We start from the raw sequence: 26,989 nt of genomic DNA on the forward strand, positions 1-26,989 counted from the left end.
TTTGTATTTGGAATGATGTAGAAGGTGTAAAAACTGTTAAAACTTAGTAACGCAGCTAGTTCAAAAACTGATATATATATATATATAAATATCCATAAATATATATATGGAAATAGTGCACTATGCAGTTTATCTTACACCTGCCAAGGTCTCAGTCACATTTGTTTCCTCATTGTGACTTGACGCATAGCTCTGTGCCTTCACTCTGATGCTGCAGGTATGATGTAGTTTCTCATCAGGATTTCTCTACCTAATCCTCACTTTGCAGACATGATAGTGGAGTAGGAGCATATTAAAAATTAAAAGAGAGATGAAAAAAATACCTGCCAATTTTGTGTGGATCAGTAGCATTGATATCTCTCTTTAATCAAATGTCGTGCTTTAGGAGTAACTGGAAAAAGATATAAGATTGTATATAGACACACAAGATATATTACATTTACATGGGTTATATTCTGTTGGGGATTTTTTTGCTCACAAGAGCCAGACTTAGCAATGTTAATGTTCTCATAACGTAGATTGCACTTTGAAAGTGTCGATTTCTGAATTAAAAAGGTATAAGGAAAAGCAAAATATTACCAAGAGGTGTTTGGGCCTTTAGATCTCTGGGAAACATACTGTCTCTAGTGTCTTGTCAGCTTCCCATGCTGCATACCCTCTTCTTCAGCCTAACTGAAGTTTGGCAGCGTCATCCTACTTCAAGTTTTCCAGAGCTCCCTATTTAAACTTAATGCAGCCGCGCTTTAAGTAGTTATTTGGCAACTGTTACCTCTTCTAGAACTTTAGCTGGGAAGGATGCTTTTTTTCTTTCTCACTCCTTTTGTTCATCACCTCTGAGTTGTAAGAATCTTAAAGAATCAAAGTGCCTATGAGCAGCTGAGGCAGATCAATCATAAAATTTAACAAAGGACAATTTATTCTATAGGGAGTGATAAATGCTAAGGTATTAGCACAGCTACTTAAACCCTTTTCACACCACTGTATATGTTGTACTTACAGATGTGAGCCTGCATGTGGCTACTGCTCTTAATCTACTGCGGGACCAGTTTACAGTAAGTTCATCCCTCTACTGGAGCTGAGCATCAGGGTGCTTCAGAAATGCTACACCGCTTCAGTGGGCAAAATATAAGGAGGTACATGTTCAAAATACCAACAGAAGGCAATCTCGCACAGATCTCTCTTTTTTTCTGCATACTCTGAATTTTGAGCCTGGGAAATTGTACAAGCCTTGTCACTGCTGTTCTGGTAGTGATGCATTCCTGTCCAAGGAAGGTTAGGGCTAATATATACAGAAAGATGGGTAAGCTGCTTTCTGTCAGCCTATTAAATATACCGCATGTAATGTGAGTTCACATATAAAAGCTTGTAGGATTACAGACAAGAAGTTGAAAATTTTCAACTAAATGTTAGTTTGGCTCCAGGAAAACTTAGTTCTTAACACGCACATTGTTTATAAAGCTGGAAGTGGGTGTGAGTGCTAACAAATCGCTATTTCAGAGAGCCAGAACGGTCCTGGTTGATTACAGTATGAGATAATCAGGATAATATGTGTAATAATTCATGTAGAATAACAAGATGTGCTGCAATTCTTCAGTTGCAATTTGGCTCAAATTATTAAAAGATCAGCCACCTTGTTAGATTTTTATATATATATATTGTTTGTGCATGCTATATATCTTTTACAGTCTGTAAACTTGGTAACAATAAAAAAAGGGAAAAATTCACTTTGATCTTTTGTGAAGGAAAAAGACTTGTTTATAATTGTCTTCTCTCCTTGCTTTTCCCTCACCAGAAACAGACTTGCAAGTATGTTGCTGTAGGTTTAAAGGATGGCAGTGAGATATTGCCATTACAATATTGGAAGCTTAAGCTCTTGTAGCCTCAGAGAAGGAAAGAGAAAAGTTTTCTAGCTTACTGCAATTTCCCTCTGCCTATTTAGGGGCCCAAACCTGGCAGTGTTTAATGTTCTGAGCTAAAAATAGAAGTCTAGAGAAGGGAAAAAAAATAAATAGACAGGAAAGCACTTTTTGAGATTACTTGTTTTCAAGGGTAAATATTTTCTCTACTTATTGTGTTCCAGCTAAGAATGTCTTGGTCAGCTCTCAGTCTGGCTCCAACAAACGTAAGCTGTCCTGCTGCTCTGCTTTCCCATCCACTGCCATATGCAAGAGAAGAGGCCAAACAGAGGCAGAGCACACGGCTGTAGCCATGAGCTTGTGTGACAGAGCACCATTATCTCACTAACCCTATTTCTGGCAGCACCCTGTAGCTCTGGCACTTCTAGATGCTTGCTGATCATACAGCAAGGAAATTACTTTTTTTCCTCCAGTTTTGCCCTGCAAAGTGGTGTTTGGTTTTTTTGTTTGTTTGTTTTAAGCAGTGAAGGTGTTGCTCGTGGAGATTTAATGATCGAGGATCTGATTTGCCTCCAGAAGAGTCCCACATGTCCTCATCTCTTTCTGATATGTCATTCATGTCTCCACCCAAAGCATGCTTCTTCCTGTCTTACCTTTGTCACAGTCAGCAATTAACTTAGTATCTAGCTGAAAGCTCCTTCCTTCATGAACTTTGTATTACTGTTACTACTAGCTACATGTCTGTGGCCTTAGAAAACTGATGGGTGCTGAGAGCTGTGCCAGGAAGGTGCCTGCAGGCCTGAGGGTGACAGGAGGAGGCAAAGAAGATTTGCATGGAGATCATTGTTTCTCTGAGCTTGTAATCATGATTTACCATCTAATATGTATAAACAGGAGGTACTGCTGCCAGTCTTCCTTGAACAGGTGAATTCCTCAAACCTGCATACTGAAACTGTGACAGGGCATCAATGGGACTGTGATGAGAGTAGCCAGTGTGAGCAGCTGCTGCAACTGTAGTTTTATCTGTGGCACAGTCCTATGGTGCTTTGCAAACCACCCCCTGTCCTGGCAGGTGCTGCCAGCAGACCACACGTTTACTTGGGCTCTTTTTCATGTGGTCTTCTTTAGCCAAAGCAGCCACAAGCTTATTTCTAACAGGAAAACACCTTTGTGGTATTATTGAATGCATATACAACCTCTTAAAAACCCTTTATCTGAAAAGACAAAGCAGCTGTGTCCTACACCTTCCTCCAGATTTAGGAGGGCTGGGCCTCCAAAACCTTCTGCAGGAAGAACCATGCTTCTTCTCCTAGGTGTGTCAGCCTAGGTCAGCACAGCATCTGACTTACTGTGTCTCCAGCAGCAACAGCATAGTTCCAGCCCTGTTGTGAAAGGTGGGAAGTGATGGAGATGAACCCAGTGAGTCACATGCTGTACTGGGGCTTGGGAGCACTCCCTGCACTGGCCCTGATAATAGGCAAGAAAGAAGGAAGTGATTAATAATTAAAGTAATTATGGAATAAATTAAGGTAATTGGCCTCCTTACCTCTTCATGTTGTCCTAAACTGGAACTGTGGGATTCCAGCCCCACTGGTATCATGTCAGCTTGAAACTGCTTCCTGCATTAGGTTCTTTTAGAACTGTCTTTTGTGACTCTGTCCTCCCAGATAAAGGCAGCACTTCACCAAGAGGCAGGCCTTTGAAGTGAGAGCTAAATAAACTTCCTCTACCACAGGTATCCTGCACCTGGTGGTGGTAGCTGGATTTGTTGTGGTGGGGGCAGAGGTGCCAGTTTGTTACCCACCAGAGGCCTACTGTAACAATAATCTTACAGATATAAAAGCCATCTTTGTGGCTTCTCTGTTTGGATTGGTGTGACCTCAAGAGTTCAGCTTGGAGGAGTGAGGCCACATGATTTTCCTGCCCTGCTGCCAGTTGGGGCTCTGTCAAGATATCAGGGATGGATGATATCACCACTGCCAGTGGGCCTGCTCCTGGTGTGGGGTGGTTGGGAAATGAGTCCCAGAAAACTGCAAAGTTTTCCGCCTCACAGGAGAGAAGCAGAGTAGCAGAGAAAAGGATGCTAAGAGGATGGAGTAAACAAAGAAAGAATAGGGAAGCAGAAGGAAGAAGAGGTGAAGGAGAAATAGATGATACATCCTGTGTCTGCATGAAGCAAGGTAGAACTTGCCACCTCATAACAACACAATGTGGGGCTGTACAGATGACTAAGGAACATCAGCAAGCAGCTTCTGAATTTAGTTCACATGTGCTTCATGTTGCATGGACAAAGACTGTAGTAAGTGAGCTCAGCTGCCTGCTTTGCCTTGATTTGTGTCTTTCAAAACTGGCTGTGGCCCCAAAGAGTACACTTGGGTAAGAAGTGAATAAAAACAGCAAAGTGCTTCAGCTCTAGTGAGAAGTTTTAGCAACACAAACAGACACAACTGTTGCACTGACATATTCTTCATTCTTTTTCTCTATTTTTTTTTCCTTGAAAAAATAAATAAATAAAGAGTAATCGGGGTGTGATGTTCTCTTTAACAAAGGCCTACTGGTAAGTTTTGTAATCAGCATTATTAAAGTTGCAAGTAAGCACCACGGGAAGTTGACAAGCTGCTGGAGACATTATGATGAATGAAACTGTTGCACTGTTACTACTTCTAGTGACTTGTAAAATATCAATAGCAGCCCAAAATGCCTGGTGGCCAAGAGGAGGCTGCTTCGCCCACCAAGAATGTGCTAATGGAAGAACACAATTAGTTTATATACTCTGAGAAATTCACTGGAAGGGGAAGAGTTCTCCTTTCTCCATTTGCATTGAATTTATGAATAAAGCAGGTGGAAGAGCTGGAGGAGTCCCATTGTGAACAAGAAGGGAGGGAGGGAGAGAGGTGTGGGTTGGGCACAGGGCTCTGCCTGGGCTGGGAGCTGGGGTGGGTGGGCTCATGGAGCTGGGCCCTGGGCAGGGAGGCTCCTTGGATTTCTCTATATCAGGCTATTATTAGTTGAGTCACTTATGTGGCCTAGGTAAGCCCCAAAAGCTCCAGATGACAGGTAGGTAATGAGCAGGCATAAGGCACACCCTAAGCTTCATTATTCTCATTATTTTTTTCCTGTTCTGGCATTAAGAATACAGCCATCTCCTTTGCTAGAGTAGTGTGCATGCTTCTGCATTTAAGCTTGCCTGGTGTTCACAGTGAGTCCAGGCAGTGGTAGCATACTGTGGATGTGATGAGAGATGGGAGCCTCAGCTGTGAGAAGCTTCCCTGGGGCAACAGCAGGATGAAAGGAACCAGAAGAGTGTGGGATCTGGTGTGGGTATCACCCAGCTCCTGGCTGTCTGTGGAGCAGATGAGCAGATCTCCAAGAGTCACAGGGCTGCCCACCTGAGCTCACAAGCTGAGCAGGAGGCAGCTGGGCTCACCTGGCTGCCACTGCTCCTTGCTAGGAGCTACTTTCAAGCTTGGCTTCTCTTGAGCAAGCCCACTGTAATGCCTCAAAGGATGGAAACTGAAAGGTGTAGCAAGGATTTTTAAGGCAATGCTTTGAGCTTGCTTCTAAGTTAATATCTTCGTATTACATACTTACTGATTGAAAATAAGCACTGCAGCCATTCTGTGGTGCTCAGATTGAGCGATGTGTATGTTATAAATGGGAAATAAAGACACGCTTGCTTGTGAATTCAGTAGAAAAACTCAAATATGTGAAACTGAGAATGGCGTGTGTACAGTCATATGTCAGGGCACAATTTCTTCTGCTTTCCCAATGTAGTGTGACTTGTTATTCCTGAAGCTACTACAAGGCGGGTCAGCCAATGCTGTTCCGTGTGTTTCTAGCCAGCAAATGGTCTTTTCTTCATACCTTTGGCAGTTCTTGCTGAAATTTTAACTGTCCCTGGCACAGTTTAAAGCAAATCCTTAGGGCTAGATTTGTTTTAAAAAACATAATAGCACAAGTCAGATGGAAACAATGATATAATAGATGTCACAGTTTTTTATGTGTGTGTGTGTATATATATATGTATAAAGAGGACTTACCTACCTTCAGTTTAAGTGTGTTTTCTTTTTAAGTTGCTTCATCATGATAGCAGGCAACGCTGCATTTGTAGTGACATTGGTGTTTATAAATGTTACTATAGTAACTGTATCCGTAGCCACAGTCTGGTAGACTTACTGTTCTGGTAGACTTAGTGCTCTGGTTATCTGGCGAGCAGAGGGTAAAAAGCAGAGATATGTAAGGCAGATATGCTCTTGAGGCTTCAAGGAGGAACTGTAGGAATACTGAGTTTTGCCTTTATACTAATCAGCATGCAGCTGTGCAACGTGGTTTTGCAATAGACCCTCGCAAACACACGTTGAAATGTTTTATTTCAGTGGAAATAAAAACTTACTGGGCTTTTAAGAACCTTGAAGAGAGCGAGAAGAGTAAGTTTATTCACCTGTGGAATGATCCTGCAAACACTTGCCTGTGCAGCTGCAGACATAAAGGGCCTAACATGTGTTGGTGGAATCGCCCATCACAAAAATAGTAAATGCGTGTTGAGAATTGAAACGGGGAATTCATTTGTATATGGGCGTGCAAATGGTAGTGGGTTACATAAATGCTATTAACTGTGGAACGGCTCCAGCAGCTCCCGTCAAGTCCAGCAGCCCGTGTCCCTCAGCGGCCCCCCCGGCCGCTCGGAGCCAACTATTGTTTCAGAAGATCTGCTCGGTCGTCACGTTTGCGAAGCGGGTTAAAGCTGAAAGTGAAACTGCGCGGTAACAGTTTCATATTCAAGTCCGGGGGGGTGGAAGTGGAAACGTCGCCGACATAAAAGAACGCGAGCGGAGAGGCTGAGGAAATCGCTCTTCAATGGCTGTTGCCATACAGCGGCTGTTTGTCATTCTTAAAAGCGATTCGGCCACTTCCACAACAAAGAATTCTCAGATTTAACAGAAGCGAATAGGTTTATTCTTTTTATTCCTGTTAATGATCTGCTCAGCCAGGGGCTGCGTTTCCCTTCGCCTCCGAGCGCAGCGGCTTCTCCACCTTAACAGTCCGTCTTAAAGCAGCGGGGATGGCAGCAGCCATCTTACGGGTCGCTATCACAGCTGCCGGGAGGACCGCGCCAGCGCCGGGCTCCGTCGCAGCCTCCCGGGGCAGCCTTACCGCCGGGCAGGGAACGGAATGGGGCAGGTGCAGAAATCCGGAGCTGCTTTTTCTTTTTTACAAGTGCACGTTACGCACCGGGATCCCCCTCCCTCTCGGTATTGCAGCCTGAGGTTGACACATCAAAGAGCTGCGGATCGCGCACCAGAGCCCAGTCTCAATCCCGACCTTTTAAGCCGTGGTGCCCCGCTGTGGAAGTGCCATTTGCGGTTTCTCACGGCTCGACCGCGATTTTGCATACGTGCGACAGAGCGTAACTTCCACGGGACTCCTGCGCGCTCAGCGCAGTTACTGCTGCGGGATCACTTGCTTAATTGTTGCTTTCAATTAAAAGGCAATAGACATAGGATGACCCGCTGTCAACACTTGGTCCGGGACCAAAAGGAGACGTTCCTGGACCATGCAGGGAGTGGAGCAGAGGATCTTTGAGTTTTACGCTTAAAATAAACTGACAGATGTGTATAGGCTGACTTGGAAATCACCTACAAACCCGTTGAAAAGCAGCTGCAAAGTGCAAAGCGTGGAAAAGCACCGCTGAAGTCAAACAAACCGTGGTCCTACGAGGGGCAAAGGCGGTGCGGGGGCTCCGCTGGTGAAGCGGCGATGCCGCCCCTTTGCCGGGCTCCTCAGCCCCGGGGGTCGGGCCCATACTCGGCGCCTGCGGCCGCCGCCCGCCACCGCTCAGCTCCGCGCTTCTCAGCGGCGGGAGGCGGGCACCGGCTCCCCCCGCCCGGCGGGACAGGAGCCGCCCGCGGAGCGCCGGGGCCCTCCTCCCGCCCCCCCCGGGGAGCAGCCGGCGGCGGCGGCGCGGCGAAGGGGAGGGTCTAGGGCCGGGCGCACCGCGCCGGCCGGCCGGACGGGCGGGCGGCTGCCGCCGCGCCGCGGGCATGGCGGAGGCGGGCGGCGGGGCCGCGGCCGGTGCGGTGGGAGGCGGCGGGCCTCAGCAGGGCTCCCCGGCAGCCGGAGGGGTGGCTGCCGCCGCCACCGGGGTCCCGGCCCGTAGCGCCGCCGAGAGCCCCGGGGGGCCTGGCTCGGCGCGCACGGCCGGGAAGAAGGCTCAGCTGCGCGCAGCTCCGCGGGCCAAGAAGCTGGAGAAGCTGGGCGTCTACTCCGCCTGCAAGGTACCCGGCCGCGAGCGCCCACCCGCCCACGGAGGGTGGGGATTGACGGAGGGAGGGGAGGAGGGGAAGGCAGTGCCGGGCCGGGCGGGAGGTAGGGCGGCTGTTAGCCCGGCGCTCCCCGCGGAAACGGCGGGTCCGGCAGTGCCTCGGGTCCCGCTGCCCCCGGAGCCTCCCGACCGGGAACAGCGGCGTGCAGCCTCCGCCCTCGGGAAAGTTGCGGCCCCGCCGTCACGTAGCGCCCGGCGGGGCCCTGCCCCCCCGCCGCGCCCTGCCCCGGCCTCCTACACCGCCCTGCGTTGGTCGCTGCCGCCCTGCGCTGTCCTCCGTAACACGCCCGTCCCTACACCTGCAGCCCGCTTCTGGAAGCGAGGGGGCCGCGACCTGCCTGTTCTCTGCGGGTGCGGAGAGCGGTTAGAGCTGTGCTGCCCCGGGGCTCTGTGACAGCGGTAGCGGCTTCGGTGTGTGTGCGGTGCAGGGCTCAGCGCAGGCCGCGCCGGGGCTGTCAGGGCGATTCCTGGATGCGCAGCGAGCTGACACGCTCGGGTTGGCAGCACTGATGCAAAACACTCCATCAATGCTCTCGGTGCTGAAAATAATTGAGCCGTTTGCTGGAAAAGTGTGTTTCTGTTCTTTCTGTTCCCTTACTCTGGGACCTCCAAGAAGGCACGAAGTGAATACCCCAGCTAAATGCCCACTGACGTGCGGGAGCATCCCTGTGCAGGTCCAACTGCCCTGCTTGGTGATGTGAAAAGCTTGCTGTCTGCTGGAGCCATGTCACAATACTGTCATTTGAGGGCAAGCTCAGGAAGCCACGTGCCTCAGTGTCTCTGCAGTTCACGAATGTGTAAGCATCTTTGCTTTGGCCTGGTTGAGTCCATGGCATGCTGTGAGGTTACACTGTGTCACTCAGTTAAAACCAGCTAGGCCTGGAAACCTGCTGCTCTCTTGGAAGGTGTGGGAACGTGGTTCGAAGCTTTCCAGTGCGATGAAACAGTGTCTCTGCACTCTGCTTCCTCAGTGCCTCAGCAGCCCCTGTGCACCAGCCGAGAGGTGGGTGTCACAGGGAGGGCAGGGTCTGCTGTCAGCACTCCCAAACCTCTCCCAGGCTGCTGGTGGCAGTGACCACTCACCTACTCGTGCCCTGCAGGGGTGTCTGTATTATCCCAAGGGTCCTGCAGGGAGGCCCACTTGGTGCTGTCTGGTGGACCTGGGTGTGTGGCTGGAGTACCCTGGGCTTCATCCTCATCCCCTGTCAGTAAGCAGGCACAGCACAGTACTCAGTGTGACTCTGTATGCAGATTCCAATGCAAACCTGGCCTCTGCTACCTAACTTTCCTTCAGGAACGTACTGGCAGAAGACATTCCTTCAGGTCTCAGAACATCAACAATGAGACACCCTTGTAAACTCATCAAGTGCTTTCTCCTGTGGGGCAGGGAGAGGATGAAGCTGGGTGGAAGGATGTGATGTTTTTCTTCCTGAACACCTGGCTCCAAACTGCTTGGGCCTACAAGAGGCTGTAGCAGCACAGAGGGGAACACTGAGCTTTTTCTTACTCTGGGTTGCAACTCCTGTTCCACTTGCTCTGTGTGCGTGTGAAAGCTCAAACAGCCTATCTCTGAATGAGGTTTCTGTGGTAGCAGCCATGTTGATCTGCAGATCTATGTAGAGCTGTATAAGTTGGAGGGCAGAAAATGTGTGACAGTTTCCTTAGTGTTAACAACATTTGCTAAGTAAAATTCACCCCACACTGCTGCTACTTCAGCACACAAAATGTATTACAAACTTAACCCCAAAGATGCAGGGAATGGCAAAGACCGTGAGTTCGCTGGGGTGAACAGCAGTGTGAGAAGATGGAGAGATGTCAGTGGTTGGGAGAATGCCTGGGGTTGGGGGAGGAAAGGTGCCATGCTGAAGAGAAGGCTGCAAGCAGAAAGGGGTGGGAGGTACTGCTGAGCTGAGTGAGAACTGAGGTTAGGGATCTGCTGCCCGGTCCTGGGACTGCAGATACATGTTTGCTTGTTTTTGTTTGAGTGGTTTGTTTTTGTTTTCCTGCTAAGGAATTGAGGCAGGAGAGTGGTCACCATGGAGCTTCACTGCTTGACTTTTCTCCTGTGAAATAAAAAGCTCGGGGTAGAAGGGCAAGAACAGACCCTTCTGTGTAAAACAGCCTTTTAAACCCTAGAGTTTGTGTGGGAAGAATGTGCATTCTGAACAATAAGAGATATGTAAGGAGTTGGCAGAGTTTCCGTGACTTTTAGAAGTACACAGTAGAGCTGTATTTGCGCAGCATTTTGCATTTGGCAGTCACTATAACTACATACATATGAATGACCGCATACATCGTTTTGGTTTTGTCCGGTGTGAAATTCAGCATTGGACACATGAGTTTGCAGCACTTTCCATAAAAGCAGCACTGTGTTGCTTACACACATCAATATGTTTAATGAAGATGGAGGAGGAAGTCTTTTTATTTTTATTTTTTCACACTATTGGTTTGTGAAAACACAACTTTCTTTCCAGTCCCACTGGGAGTTTTTCTTTAAAAATATGCTGAAATAGGTACTATTTTAGTAAGCTAGATTTTCTGTACAATTGGTTATTTCTCACAGTGTATGTTGCAGTAATACCTAGATGCTTGTTAATGTAATTAGAGCCTTATCACTTAAGGCATTTGCACAAGCAGCGGGGAATAACACCTCCATAAAGACCCTGTGCTTTAAATAACCAAAACATCATGAGCAAGGCTGTGAGGAGATTTGGTTAAGGCCCCAGGAGTGGCAGAGTTTGAAGTGTGATCTGGGTCTCTGTGCTGTAAAGCAGCTGTTGTTTTCTGGAGAAACTGAGGAGACTCTACAGAAAATCTAAACCTTCCTTATGATCGTTTTTGTAGTGAGATGAATATGTTTTGTGACTAACACAGTCTGACTTAAAGCATCTTCATTTAAATCAAACACGAGATCTACCATTAACGTCACCATGTGGGAAATGAATCCCTGTTTTTAATAAAAACCTTTCTACGGTAGCCTACATTTATCCTGTATGTGAAAGAAACCAGAACAAAATGTGACATAAAATACCTGGATTGATCTACAGAGGAAAATTGTGCTTAGAGCTGATCATCAAACTGTTTACTTTGTATTGTTGAAGGCAAATAGGTTGGCTGCCTTCCTGATGCATAGGAGTAGATCTGTGAGCAGCATCTGACTGCCTGGTTGCTGGGTGCTGTACACCAGAGTAGGAAAAATAGGCATTTAACTTTCATCCAGGTTTTTGTTGTGGTTTGTGTGGTGTTCTTTGTTACAGCAACAATTTGAGATTATTGTTGTAGGAGGCAGCTTGTTACATTAGGTTATTCTGCTCATCTTTTGTGCTGGGAGGAAAAGTAGTTTTTCAGGAGCAATTGTACGTGCTGGAAGCAAGAGCCACAGTGCTGTGTATCTGCAATGTGCTGAGTGAGCTTGGCTTTTCAGTTACTGGGCAGGGCAGGCTGCGTGGTTTGGAGCTGAAGAGAGCCTAGAGCAACAGCTGCTGTGAAACTCAGTTTTAAGGCTGCTAAAGTCTTTCACTTTGTAGTTAAGTTAGACTGAAGCTTGCCTTCCTGTGCCTGTTTCACCACTCCAAAAGAGGATAGATTTTTTTAGGCAATAAGGTATTGTAACAGTGCTCACTCATTTAGCCATCATAATTAAATAATAACAGATTCCTAACAGGGGAGTGCAATGCTGTAACTTCCAAAGGCACTTCTTTTGAATAATGGCATTAACATTACCTTTCAAGATCCATTTTGGACTTTTGGAGCTGACATGGGTATATTGGGTTCTTTAAAGAAAATGGTAACTTTAATTTGTCCAGAGGTGCTGTTTTCATGGCCTCGAGCTATTGCGCCATTCAGTTTTTCCCATTATGTCTAATACGAAAGGAATCTAAAAAATTGATTGAAAATACACCACTTTTCAGTTCAAAATGTATGTAATTTCTGCACTGGATTTGGGGGGAGTGTGTGGTTGCTGTATTTTGGTTATACTGAAATCAGTTTTATTTTAAAATGCCAATTAAGATGCTGTGGTCATCTTTGGGCCCTGGCAGGATGATGCAGGTGACTTTGTAGGCCTCAGTAAGCAGAAGTGCCCATCTTTCTGCAGTGCCTTTATCAGAGCTCTGCAGATGTCCCAGAAAACAAGACCGGAGGACTGAATGTGCAGCTTAAATGCTTCTTTTCCTTCCTCCTTCCCCTGCTCCCCCCCTCCCACCCTCCAACTCTTTTGATCTTAAATGAAGTTTTTGTGGAGGTGAAGTCATACATTATTTTCAAATGAAAAGCAGATGAGTGACATTTGAAAAAAAAAAAGAAGAAGAAAAAAAAGAAAAAAAAAAAAGAGGAAAAAAAAACAAAACTAAAAAGCTGAAGATAGTCAGGGTAAGGACTGAGTTAACAGAATACAGTGGAAGACTTGAAACCACTCTGCAATTGAAGTCACTGAGGAATGCACATTGAATATTCAGTGCAAAATACTTGCACTGTCAACATCTACAATGAAGGCTTAGTTTTAAAGAGGACCCTTCTGGGCTACGATCCCCCTTAGTTAACAGAACTTTTATGCTGATTCTGGTGTTTTACAGAGAGAATAAAGGAAAAAAATAAAAAGAAAAAAAAAGAAACAACCAACACCCTGAGTTGTTAGAGAAAGATCTCTGGAGTAATTCAAACAATACAAATTAACATCTGCTTCAAAGTATCTGGCAAGGAAATGCTACCGAGGGCTGAAAAAGATCTGCCACTGAACACGCTGTTTTTATTCTGCTGTGCGTGGGTTGATATTTATTTTTGGCAGCTTAACTGAGCTGTTATCGCCATTCATACATCTGTTTGTTTGCATCTTTGCTGTTAATTATCGTGTGACACTAAAGTTTGTGTAGTTACTCACTGTTTATAGATTTTTAGGCTTTACCATAAACATCGTGTGGTGAGCTTCTGCAAAATTGCTTCCACTTGGAAAAGAATTTCTCAAAACGCTTGTGCCAAGGTTTGTGGGGTTTTTTTTGTGCATATCATTTTTCACTGCGGTATGATGTAAGGCACTTAATAATGAGCATTGTAATATATCAGTAATTTACAGAGTTCAATATTTGTTCAGTGTCTGTATGGAAAGGATCGAATCTTGCTTCCCTAAACTAATATTCAGTCTTGTTTGTTTGTTTGTTTGTTGGTCTGCTTGGGAACTTATAACTCTCTCTTGAATTTTCTTTGGCAATATTCTCATTTTCTGACAGTCTTCACAGTTTCTCTTCTTGTCTTAACTGCAAAAAACTCTCATGGCAACTCTATCTCTTTCACAAAGCAAATGTGGATAGATTATTCGGCTTTCCTTTTGCCTAACTTGAAGTGCTAAATGAAAATGTGACTTCAAATCATCTCACTTGAATTCCTAGTCCTCACAACAGGGCAATCCTTGGTTCTCAGGTGCCACTCAATCACTGTACTCTCTTTCTGGTCATCAAACATTAATAGGTCCTGTAGGTTTGGATAACAAACAAAAATAGAAGTCACTCAGCGCCTGAGAAACTGCAAGAGATGGCTTCCACCACAAAATAGCATCAGTCTTTCTTCACTTCCTTGCCAATCCTATTACTCATAGAAAAATAATGTGAAATTCACTGTAAATCATTCCAGGTTGCATTTGCTGAGACTTAAAAAAAGAAGCAATTTTATTTTCCCCAGATTTCCCCACGTTTCATGTTGAAATCTCCCTGATGCAATATTTTTAATGTACCATTTGCATACACGCAGTATGCTGGGAGATCCACTGGATCCAGGCAATGCAGCAGGTCCCCTTTCCAAGGGGAATATGTAGAAGTGGCTTTGCTGGGCACTTGCAGGTGTGTTTCTGAGTCACCCTGGTGCTGAAAGCACCACTCTTCCCTTCTACCATGCCTGAATGCCATCAGAACCTGAGGCTGGCTGTCCGGTTGGGTAAACAGCTGTGCAGTAGGAATGGTAAAAATATCACGTGGTGCTCAGCAGAACACAGGCAGCAGTTGTCCCAGTGCTCAGGTTTCTGAATACTGAAATTGGAGTGGGGGAACGTTTTACCACCGGTCTACAAAGCTGTCAGGTTTAGGTGCTGTCAAGCCACAATCTTTTCTGCTTCTTTTGGGTTCTACCTCCTTAGGTGAGATGAGATTTGGAAATATAATAGGGAAATGAAATAGGTTCCTAAAATAGATTCTATTAAATGTATTCACAATCATTTTGAAAAATGTCATGTTAGTGCTGAATGTATTAACACCACCATTTTTCCTACTAAGGTTGATTCAGTCATTAATATCACGCAGCAGTTGGCACACTTTCCTCACGGAGCTCTTGGCATTGCAAATTCATGAGGATCTTGTTACAGCCCAGTGCACAGATATCTCTGAATAGTAGAAAAACATTATTTTCTTCTGATTAGATCTTCAAATGGGAATATGAATGCTGTTAGAAGAACCTTACTATCAAAATTACTAAGAACTTTTGGATGTACAGAAAAAAATCTCCTCCTGTAAAGCTGCTCTTCAGATAACTGGAACTGCTTTGGACTTAGCTGACTGATTTGCAATGTGATTACCCAAGACTTCACCTCCCCGCTTCATGTCCATCCCTGTTAGCTGCAAGCCCTTGGTGTTGTTTCAGTTAGTGACCATAACGGCATAGGTTGTTCTGAAAGTAATGCCTTCTATTTATTTCTATGTAAATTACAGCAGTTATAAAGTCCACAATAGCAGTATTCAATAGAACAAGTTCTCAATTACAATAAACTTTTTCAACATAGTCACCACCATTAGCTATGTGTTTTTGCCAGTGATGAACAAGAGCCTGAATGCCCCCGTCGTAAAAAATCTGCGTGGCCATTCAGAACTTGGCTTGCCTTTCATGTTGATGTCACCGCTACTGAAATGCACCATCCACTGCCTCATTGTGCTCACATCCACTCTCTGATCTCCATAACTGCTCAGCAAGTGTCAGTGCAGGTCAGTGGGTTCCGTTTTCTCTGCATGGAGGTATTCAATTCAACACCTTTGCAATTCCATATCAGACACCACTTTGTCAGACTGCCCCTCTGCTGCCATCTGTCACATGGCAACAAAATGTAAAGGCGTATTGGCAGGAAGGTTCCATACCACCACCATCTGCCTCTGATACATACCAACATAATAAAATAGGAGACATTACTTTTGGAGCAGCCCTCAAAGATTTTCGTGGTTCCAGGGTCAAGGTCTTCAGCATTTGCTTTGTTGATGATGTGGCCAAGCCTTGCCCTGGACAGCTTTTTTGACTAGCACAGTTGCTGTTTGCTTATTTCAGTGTTTGGTTAACCCTGCTTGGCCTGTTATGTGCTTATTTTTAGTTGCATTATTTCTTGCTGCCAGTGCAGTTGATAAGGTAGTGATAAACACATCGCCTGCTGGATAGCCTGTTTGTGTCTAAGTCATTAAACTGTCATGGTGGATCTGTATTTGCTGATATGATCTGTTTGTGTTGATATACTGGTAAATGGTTGAATGCTTCTTTTATACAGAGCCTGGAATGAGGGCTTTCTTTAAAGGAATTGGCCAGAGTTTGTGTATTTATACAGCTTCCACAACATGATATACCATGACAATCTCTATATTTGGAGTACTATTTCATTTCTGATTTTATCTAGAATATAAAACCTAGCACTGTGTTTTATTAAAAAGAAACAACTTATAAATAATAATATTGTTTCATGTTGCTTCTAAAATAGGACAGTTTCAGCAAGTTCTTTTTTTCTTGCTGTTGTTCTCATTGGTTTGTTGTTGTGTTTTTAAACTCTGTTGGTTGATACTCTTTTCCTTTGTTTTCAGGCTGAGGAATCATGTAAATGCAATGGCTGGAAGAACCCCAACCCGCCTCCCACTCCCCCTCGGGCAGACCTGCAGCAGGCAGTTGTGAGCCTCACTGAGCCGTGCCGCAGCTGCAGCCACACACTAGGTAGGATTTATCTTTCTTCTGGAATCCACATGTTTGTACCCACAAGTCTGCACTCTTGCAAGACAAAATTTAAGATGCTGTGCCAAGACCTGGAAACTGATGGACGTAAATGTCTGTTCAATTAAAATGTGTCAGAATTATCCCAAATGATTTTCAAAGAAATAGAGCTAAAGTACAACTTCTAACAACCCAAGCATTTCAAGCTGTTAAAATGCAAAAGCACCATTAAGATACCCATAGAAATTTCAGTACTTCATGTAAGATATGCATTAAGCTCATGCTATTTGGGTTTTATTTGTCTATATTTTGGAAGTACCTGCACAAAATCCTCAGCTACATATTTTATTTCTGCAAATGAAAATATTTATTTATTGCACCAACGACCAGAAAAAGAGTTTATCACCATAGTTTTTTGATTTAAAATATCCAAAATAAAAGCTGATTCCCTTTTTTCAGTATACATTAGCAGATATTTGATAAAAATTGAGCTGTCACAGAAGTCAGAACTAATTGAACAGAAGCAGTTGCTTTTAAATTTTTTTGACATGACCATCACTTAGGACAGTGTCATACGGAAAAGGAAATCTAAAGCCTTCACAGTGGATCATTTATTCACTTATTTTATTTAAATAACACGGAACTCTGAAGGGAACTTTTTTTTTTCTTTTTCTTTTTTTAATGAGGAGGTTGAAGGACAGGGAGTGTACAGCATTTCTTTTCTTTTCCCTTTTCATGCCATCATTACATTTGACCTATTTCTGGGCTTTTCAGCAGTTTCCTTTCTGAGCATCCCAAATCCCTGCTTTTATTGCCAAAAAGATTAACAAATACAAGGTGTCACAAAATGCTTGGTTTCTTCACGTGTCAATTTCAGCCTTTCATCACACTGCTTCTCTGTGCTGCCCCTGGCTGTGCAGACAGAGTAGCTTGTGTTACCTGTTCCTTTCTTTCCTGGCCTTTGATGGAAGTGGCTTTTCATTTTTTTGTAAACATTATAAGACGTTGTGTCTGTTGGTTCCCAACTTTTTTTCTGGAATTTGTGGATGCTATTTTATTTTATTTTATTTTATTTTATTTTATTTTATTTTATTTTATTTTATTTTATTTTATTTTATTTTATTTCTTCAGGAAAAAAAAACAAAACAAAAACAAACAAAAAAACCCCTGCTTTTTAAATTGGAGCCTGATTTTGGTCTATGAGGAGTCTTAAATCGCCCATTAACTAGGGATACAGGGAAAACTGGTACGAGTGACAGCTTCCTTTTGGGACAAACCACATTGTAACTTTATTGCTTTTTTTTTAGAAAAGGTATTTATTTATTTATTTATTATTTCTGTCAATTAATGAGAATATTTTATCATTTGAAATGAGTTGCTGTCTGTTTCCTCAGACATAATATGTCTTTCCGTGATCTTTTCCAAGATAATGTTCATATTCTTCTTCTCTAAATGTTACTGCTGAATGCCTTTAAAACTAGGCTGAGTGCAAGCACAAAGTGTTTAGGCATCAGACTATCATCTCTGTTGCATTTCTTTTTTCCCTCTGGGTACTGCTGAAGGAGAGATGTATAAATTCCACTGCTGGTTAAAACCATACTTGATCTAAAGTATGGGACATACTGCCCCCCTTTTTGTCTATCCTTTAGAAGGTTAATCTAGGCATCGGCCTTGCATAAGACATCCCTTTATTTGAGGAGTTAGTTCAGTTTTCAAAACAGTGCAGTTTTTGGTGCCGTATGTGACTTAGCTTATGGTTATTTCTGTCTACTTACCTACAGTATGTATTTTTGCACCAAAATTTAAAATGGCTTAGAATGCTTCTTTTGTTGCATTGTTCACACCAGTCCTACTTTTGTCTTAGGACTTAAAACCTGTCATGACATCAAAATACTCTGCTTGTTGCTTGTAGTCTTGGCCTTTTGAACTGTTGCTCTTTGCCTCCCTAGACTGTGCAACCATCATTTACATTTTGTATGTCAGTGTTTGCTACCGACAATTCTGCTTCTCATCTCCTTTTCTTCAGGAATGGCGTTGGCTCAGTCTCTCTCAGCTCGCCTTACATCTGGATTTTTACAGAATATTTCTTTTATGCGGGCAATATGCAGGGTCGCTGGCATGAAACTGAACTGGTGTACAAATTGTGTGCCAAGAGAATTTGCTGCCCACCAGCCTCAAGTCCAAGTGTTATGTACTCAAAGACTCTTCTAAATTTAATTAGTTTCTCTCATTTAACAGTGCACTTTCCTGTTGTAAACATTATAAGTCCTAAGAATAATATGCTGGTTAGTACACTGTGTACGCATTCAGGCTTCCCTCTTCCCAGTTCTGTCCACAGTTCCTGCTATGCACCTTCATGTAATGTGTTTGAGTATTTCTTGGATTGCTTGTCCTATGTATATTACTTGTGTTTTTACATAAGCATAGGTTTTAAGATAGACTGCAGAAAATATTCCTCCTCAGCCTGTTTTCTGACTGCTATTTCATACAATCAAATATTTTGTTACTGAAGTTGCACAAGCAATATTCTTAACCTGGTGTTTTTCAGGTCTTCACATCACTGAAATCATTGCATTGACCTTCTTATTTCTGTTTACTTTCTTCTCCTGTGTGCTGCAGAAACAACCTATAGTTGTGGTGCTTTTTTCCTATTTTTTTTTTTTTTTTTTCTGGCAAACATAACAGCAGCTGAGGTAGCAATAGAGCAATGCAAATGAATGGGAGTATTGAACACCAGTTAAGAGTAACACGGCATTTGATATCAGCGCGTTAAAGCTTTTATTTTAATAAAAGGTTTATTATTGGCTGCAGAAATTTGGGAACAGTTATCAGTTTCTCATGCAGTGCTTGTCTAGAATTGAACTTATTACTTTTACAGGATGAAAACAGACAGCTGGGAATATTAAACTATCATATCTCACTCAAAGACAGAAAAGAAGTAGTTTTATTCTGCCTAGATTGCTGAATATTTTTCCTTAAAGAAAGCCTTTGAAGGCCGCCTTACTTATTTGCTCAGGATAAGATGCTCTGTTACGAGTGTTCATTTAAGTGGAAATGAATGCTGGCATCTTTTTCGTGCTCTGAACCAAGGTGTTCTTTTTACTTGAAACTGCATGAATTTGTTGAATTTAAATGTTTTGGCAGCTGTCATGCTGAACTACAACTTTCTTTGGTATTTCCTTGGTGGCCAATAAATATGTTCATTTTCAAGTTACACTGAAATCCTTTTTCTAGTACTGATCACATTGACATATGATGATAATATAATAATTGTCCAATAAGAGATGTATTAATAAAAGTTACCAAAAAAAACCATAAAAATCAAAATGCTCAACTTTTAAATGGTTTTAATTTTCTTTTAAAAGTTATTTCCTTGCCCTTTCTGAGAAAAGGATACGTACATCATGCGCATTGGCCTGGGGTCAGCTAAGGTTGTTGCTGTTCAGTGCAAATGTCTTCTTTTCTGGGAACTGACTTTTTGTTCCAAATTGTCTTTTAACTTCCTGAGGCCAGTTGCTTCAACTAGCTTTGCATGAATATACCACTTCACAGGTACCAACCTCAAGCTTTTTGAAAGTCACAAGCATGGAACTTTTTACCTAGAAATTATGACATGTTAAAAGATGGTTGTTTATATATATATATAATTTTATATATTTAATAAAAAATATATAAATATATATGATTTTTATATTATATATATATACATATATATATATATATATTTTTTTTGTAAGCTTATGAACAAATGAGTGTGTATAGTCCACAGAAGCTGTATTAGTTTAACATGCACAAAATATGTCTAAATGTACATGTTAGAAAGGTAAGAATTTTAACTATTAATGTCCAGTTTAAAATAAAAGGCCTATTTATGGAGACGAGTTTTTTAATTTTCACAAAACTGGGTGCTACTTGTATCAGTCAACACCTGGTTAACCTAATTTATGTGAGTTTAATCGAGGAACTTTGTCTCAAAAGCATAGTTCTCAGAAAAGAAGGAACGTAATTATTTATATATTACAGCATATTAATACAGGCAGACAGCGCTTATATTGTCTGTGATTCCAGTCAGCCATATTCCTTGTGCTGTGGGAATTACCTCCTCGGGGCTCTGGCATGGCTTGCATTTCACTAGACTCTGATAAGAGGCTCTTTTCAAATAGTTATTGCAGGGTCTTTACCTCTGCAAATGTGGCTTTGTTGTCTTAGTTTGAGATATCTTGGGAAATTCTTTTGATAAGGATTCTGTCAATAGGCTTTCACATATTTTAATTTTTATTTCATTTAGCTGCTCATGTTTCCCACCTGGAGAACGTGTCTGAAGAAGAAATGAATAGGCTGCTGGGGATTGTACTGGATGTGGAGTATCTGTTCACCTGTGTCCATAAAGAAGAAGATGCAGACACCAAGCAAGTTTATTTCTACCTGTTCAAAGTAAGCTGAAGTTGTGCAGGGTCTTGTCAGTTTTTCCACCCTCACATGTAAGCCACTGCTCAAAATGCCTCTCATACATGTATTGACTGTATCCAGTGAGAGATTTTCTTTTCTTCAGCTTTTCTTCTACTTTAGCAGCTATCCCTGGACTAGAATTGGTAGTGCTTGCAGTGTATCATATCTTATTCCAAAAGTCATCCAGATGATTCAGGAGCTGACCCTGACTCCCATCTATAAACTGCTTCCACCCACAGTTCTTTTTGTCTTCACTCACAAACTGGGAAAAGTCACTTGACATAAATGCTAACTAAGCTGCCTACGCGTACTTAGAAGCCTTTTGTATGAGTTTCAAAGAAGATATGAAGCAATTCATGGTGAAGTTAAGGAGCTATAAATGTATATGACTAAGAAAACAAATATGTAGCTAGGAGATTTTCAGCACTGCTTGCAATGTGTTTTGTATTCCAGTGACTTTCACTGATCCTGCATACATTTGTTAAGTTTCCTAAATTTACATATTTTAACAGCTTTTGAGGAAGTGCATTTTACAGATGGGAAAACCTGTTATTGAAGGATCTTTGGAAAGTCCCCCATTTGAGAAGCCTAGCATTGAACAGGTAAACAAAAAACTTTTTTTGTTGTTTTTTTTAAACACAACCAATTTCAAAATGCAGCATTTCAGGCAGTTTACAGATGTTTCTGTATATTTATTAATACAATGACTGAATCTGTAGGAGACTTCTGCAGCTTCTTCTATGATAGTTGCATTATTTCACTTCACTCATCATTCATGTTATGCTTTACTGAAACTGACAGGCTTTTTGTGGGTTTAGAGAATGAAACTTAAAATACTACTTTTTTTGTGTGTCAGTTCTAGTCTTTCTCTGTCTTGTGTGACGAAAAGTGCTGACAAAGTTTTGCAATCCAATACTGAAATGACTTTTGTCTTCAATAAATCAGTGTAAGTGTTGCAATCCAGTCCAGTGAGATCATAGCCTTTTCTTTCAAAGGGCACACAACAAAAAACAGCCCCAAAGAAAGAATAGCCGAGGCTTTTATAATTCTCAGTGGATAAAGAGTATATGACAAATTCAGATTTTGGTTTAGCAAGTTCCTGACTGTGCATTTTTGGCATACAAGTGGGCCCATTAACTCCAGGGACACTATGTAGAGGCTTACATACCTCACTCAGTCAGGAGCTGAATTTGTTCCCACTGGATGAAAGGCTTCTCTATTGTTAAACAAGATATTTTAAATGTGAAGGCTATTTAGTATAGTAAGTCTATCCTTACAGCTATTGCATTTTATAATTTAGTATAATAAAATTTCTTTATTGCTGAATTTCTGGGAAGACTTTACCTTAGGTTTTCCTTCACTTTTAGTATAAACAAGCAATAAGGAAATGTAATAACCATACATTCCTTTTCCTTGAAATATGCTAATAAAAAGGTTTTGTGTAATATAGTGGGTTTTTTTCCCTCATACACTTCATTCTGCTCAAGAAGTTAAAGCACAGAGATGAAAGGATAATTGTTTTTACAGCTTATTTTAAAATAATTTTCCCTCAAAATAGACCAATAATTTCACATTTCTGTTTTAGTGGTTCAGCAACTCAGTTACACAAAGCAGCAGTGTTATAACTGATTTTCAATATAGATGTATTTTAGCAATTACAGTCTTGCATTTTAACTATTCACAATAATTTATAGAATGATAAAATCACCAAGGTTGGAAAAGACCTCCAAGACCATCCAGTCCAACCATCCATCCATCACCAATGTTTCTCACTAAACCATGTCCCTCAGTACAACATCTACCTTGATCTCTAAGGTCCCTTCCAACTCGCACGATACTATGATACTATGATACCTTCTTCTTGAACACCTGCAGGACTGGTGATTCCACCACCTCCCTGGGCAGTCCATTCCAGTGCCTGACCACTCTTTCAGAGGATGAATTTTTCCTAACGTCCAACCTGAATCTTCCCTGGCACAACTTGAGTCCATTCCTTCTAGTTCTATCACTGGTTACCTGGGAAAAGAGGCTGACCCCCAGTTTCTTTGGTTCTTTATTTTATTTTATTTTATTTTATTTTATTTTATTTTATTTTATTTTATTTTATTTTATTTTATTTTATTTTATTTTATTTTATTTTTTATTTTGTATTCAGTGCATACAAAGTGCACTGAAGTGTTGTACTTGTGAAATACTGGCACTTCTTGAAAAAACAAAATGCTGCATAGGCATAATAATTAGATAAAAGCCCACAGCACCAACTGTACTACTTTAGGTGATGAAGAATGCATACTTCGTTTACAGAGAAAATGTGTAAATCATACAGCATGGTTAGCATCAAAGTTGTACGTATATGAACATGCAGAGGAAAGCCCTGTGCATCTTTCTCTGTTCCCTGATTTTTTTTTTTAAATTATTTTCTTTTTTTCTTTTTTCTTTTTTTAATTTGAAAAGCAGCAAAAATTATAGAATCTTCCTTCTCTCCCACTAACTTGGGTCCTAGAGAGACAAACACTTGAATGCACTTAATTCTCTGAACAGAAGAATCAGCTTGTGGCATGTGACTCAGCAAGGAGATCTTGGTCTTTGGTACTTATTTTCTTTCCCATATCTTTTTCCTTGTCTAGGGTAAATAGACATAAAGTGATAAGTGTTCAAGAACGCACCTACAAAAATTCTGGGTAAATAATTAGACATTTTTCTTCTCTTTCAAGGGTGTGAATAATTTTGTGCAGTACAAGTTTAGCCACTTACCTTCAAAGGAAAGGCAGACAATAGTGGAACTGGCTAAAATGTTTCTGAACCGCATTAACTACTGGCACCTGGAGACACCTTCTCAGAGAAGACTAAGGTCACCCAATGATGATATTGCAGGGTATAAAGTGAATTATACCAGGTAATGGCACTTTTGCTTGTTTCAAATCTTGCTTACATGTACACAGAAAACCTGTTCTTCATAAGTGTGCCATGAGAATTCCTGTTGTCACTGAGCTTATTAGAAACCTGATGACTTTAATGAAATTGTATTGGAGTTCTACACACATTGTTGTGTTGTGAGAGGAGTGCTTTATCAGCCAAAGAAAGGGATTATATATATTTACATGACAACTCTTTTGCAACTCTTGTGTTTGCAAAGTTGTCAGTCCAGTTATGATAAGAGGCTTATATAAGGTCCTTATTTCATGTACTAAAAATTAAGACAAGTTCATACTCAGCTTTAAAAATATGCATTAAACTTTGCAGGTCATCTGGTTTGAAACCAAATCATGGAAGATATGAACAATTTAAATAATTTCTCAAGTGTTTGGTTGCCAAATTGTGAAGGGGTATCGGGTTACTTACAATTATAGTTCCTGTATGACCTTTTAATACTCCATCTGAATTCAGAAGAATGACTTAGTCACTGGGGGAAGAAAAGCTAGTGTAAAAAGCCAAGTCTCTTTCAGTTTCACTTTCATCATTCATCAAACAGTGCTGTACCTTTTCCAGTTAGCACAGAGACAACAGGCAAGAAGTTCTCATGTCAGTGCAGGCAGCAGTTAGCTACCAGTGCTGTAAGCAGTTAATGTGCTGTCAGCACAACTGTTCCAAGGAATGGACAAAGACAGCTTCTTTCTGTTTGAGGTTGAGCATGGACTTCTCTCCAATTTTCAGATGTCCTTTCTCCTCAAAAACTCCCATTTCCTTGAAGCAGAAGAGCAAAAACCTGTGTAAATAATGTACTATCGATGGTGCATTCAGATGAGAAGTCCTGTGACTGTGTGAGGCAGAACACTGATCTGTACACTGTCCCTCCGCCAAGTCACACCTCTTCCCCAAAACTGGAGGGGGATTTTGTTAGTCCCTGACCCACCATAAAGCCTGGACATGAAGAGTCATCCCATCAAGATTTTTCCATGCACTGCAACATGAAGTAGCCATGCATGCTGTAGCAGGGTGTCATGGGTGGTTTGAGTGAGTCAGTAGTCTGCCCAAATATGGCCCAGATCATACCTGTAACAATGGGAGATGTGGCCCTGTACAGACCTGTTACCTCAAATAGCTGCCTGACATGAAGGAAGAGGTACTGATGGGGCTCTTCAGGTTGTGTTTGATATCTGTTTTTAATAAAGATGTCATAGCCAAAGTTAACTGGGGTGTATGTTTTTAAGAATCAATAGGTAGCACTGGATCTGTTTGATGTTAATCGTTTTGTAGCTTACAGTTTCTCAGACCTTTCTGTCCACAGTCCCTAAGGCTTCCTTAGACATGAGGGCCTCTTTCCATCTAGTTCTAACTTCTCAGTATGAGCTTCTCCCTTCCGCTGGGTTTAGGCCCTGCCCTGTCACCAGAGCCACTGCTATGTGTGCTGAGAAACACCTGTACAACAAAGGTGCACCATGCGAATTCTCAGACACTGATCATACTGGAAACATAATGATTTCTGTGTAACTTTATCAGAGTTTTACATGTGTTCTTGTGCTGTAAGAGGAGTTCTTTATCAGCCATGAATATGAAGCAGAGGTGTGTGAACAACTATAATGAACAACAACTTTGCAGCTCTGATGTTTGAAAAGTTGCCCTGTCTTATTGAGATAGAAGAGTTTTGAGTGAGGCCGTACTTTGGATCTGAATGAGACAAGCAGTACAGAAGCCAGAATAGCCTGTTTATGCCCACATATCCAGTTTTCATTGTTGGAGTTTTTGTGATGGTTGTAATCTAATTCTGTTAAAGCTATAGATAACTATTGGCTCTGTTCACTTATTCTCCAATGTTAAAACATTGGAGTCCTGTTGACCTAAAAGGTCCAGGTTCTCCTGATTTACTTCTTCAATACTGCAATGCCTTTGCCTAGAACAGTGACATGACATGCTACATTTTAATATTTGCTTCTTCATACAAGACTTCTTATGCAGAGAATTACTGGTAAAGGATAGCATGGCTAATGCGAAGAAGCTAGCTGGTGGAATACCAGGATTGGAGTCTAGTTGGGTTCTGGTGGAGCTAGTTAGAAGTGTCACCTCTTTTGTATATGTGTGAGGAAATGCAGAAGTTTAAAGAGGGGAAAAATAGACCAAGCCAAGGACGAAGTCACTGGAGTCAGAAGGTGCAAGAGGCTTCATGAATGACTTGAGATAATCCTTGAATTTTACACAATATGTGAGTATTATCTATCACAAGAGCACCTTGTGGAAACTGTAGCACGGAGTCAAAGAATATATGGAGACTTAAGAGGACTTGGCTGATAGTTCCCTGAAAAAAGTTGGACAATAGAAATGCTGTTTGATTTTGTCCAGTCTTGATGTGGAACTGGTTTATACAATTATATAGCTCTCGGCTGTACTATAAATGATGTAGATAGTGCTTTTAATGCTTTCAGTTATTAATTTATATGTTAGATGGTGATAACTATCTGACTTTTTTTCATACTTACAGGTGGCTTTGTTATTGCAATGTCCCTCAATTCTGTGATAGTCTACCTCGATATGAAACCACACAAGTTTTCGGTAGGACATTGCTTCGCTCCGTTTTTACTGTAATGAGAAGGCAACTGCTGGAACAGGCCAGGCAAGAGAAAGACAAGCTTCCTCAAGAGAAACGGACACTAATTCTCACCCATTTCCCAAAGTAAGGTGTCACAAAGCGATTATTCAAGGGTAACCACTTTTATGTGACTTTGACATGGAAACGTCAATACCCGGGGAAAAGAGGACTGGGAGGGGATCTGATTAGCGTTTATAAATATGTGAAGGGAAGTGAGAGGCAACTGGATAAGGCCAGGCTCTTCTCTGTGGTGTGTGATAGGACAAAGAACAATGGCCTTAAATGAATATATGAAGTCCCATACAAACATGTGGTAGAACTTCTTTATGGTAAGGATAATGGAGCACTGGAACAGGTTGCATAGAGAGGTTGTGGAGTCTTCTACTCCGGTGATATTCAAGACCTGTCTGGATGCCTACCTGTATGACTTATTGTAGGGAACCTGCTTCAGAAGGAGAGTTGGACTTGCAGATTATTGTCTGGGGCTAGAGATGGTTAATCTTCAAGGGAATGAAAAACCACATGGACTTTCTAAGGTTGGGTAGAGATAGTTTTTCTTGCCCCTAGTTTTATTAACAGTGGCCTTTAACACTTTGAAGAGTGCTAACTGTTTCTGGAGAAGACTGTTACAAGAGTGCTTGGTATATCTGAGAACAGGATTGTGATCTAGCCCCAAGATAGGTATAAGGAAGATTCAACACCACATTGGTACAAGGAGCAGATTTGTGCAGGGAGAAGCTACACATATACCCCTACATTTCCACAACGTGGAAAAGTAATTTGGACAACATTAATTGTTCCCCGCAGTTGGGAAAATAAGAGAAGAAAAGCTCTGTTTGCTGAGTGTTTTAAATTTTCTACAGGCTGCCTCGTCTGAAGCACTTGTCTCTGACTGCT

At 42.0% G+C, this 26,989-nt stretch overlaps 1 protein-coding gene across 2 annotated transcripts in view; it reads left to right on the forward strand.

Moving 5' to 3' along the window:
* Nucleotides 1-7,863: 7,863 nt before the first annotated feature.
* The window catches only part of KAT2B (lysine acetyltransferase 2B), a 41,510-nt gene continuing 22,384 nt past the window's right edge, over nt 7,864-26,989 (forward strand). For both annotated transcript variants that reach the window (XM_072329482.1, XM_072329483.1), the window contains exons 1-6: nt 7,864-8,131; nt 15,996-16,122; nt 20,408-20,553; nt 21,081-21,170; nt 23,283-23,464; nt 25,985-26,176. In XM_072329482.1, the coding sequence (XP_072185583.1) occupies nt 7,898-8,131; nt 15,996-16,122; nt 20,408-20,553; nt 21,081-21,170; nt 23,283-23,464; nt 25,985-26,176 (971 nt within the window). In that variant the 5' untranslated portion in view covers nt 7,864-7,897. The remainder of the gene's footprint in view (nt 8,132-15,995; nt 16,123-20,407; nt 20,554-21,080; nt 21,171-23,282; nt 23,465-25,984; nt 26,177-26,989) is intronic.

This window comes from Excalfactoria chinensis, chromosome 2 (assembly GCF_039878825.1).
Source record: "Excalfactoria chinensis isolate bCotChi1 chromosome 2, bCotChi1.hap2, whole genome shotgun sequence".
In the NCBI taxonomy this organism is placed as follows: domain Eukaryota; kingdom Metazoa; phylum Chordata; class Aves; order Galliformes; family Phasianidae; genus Excalfactoria; species Excalfactoria chinensis.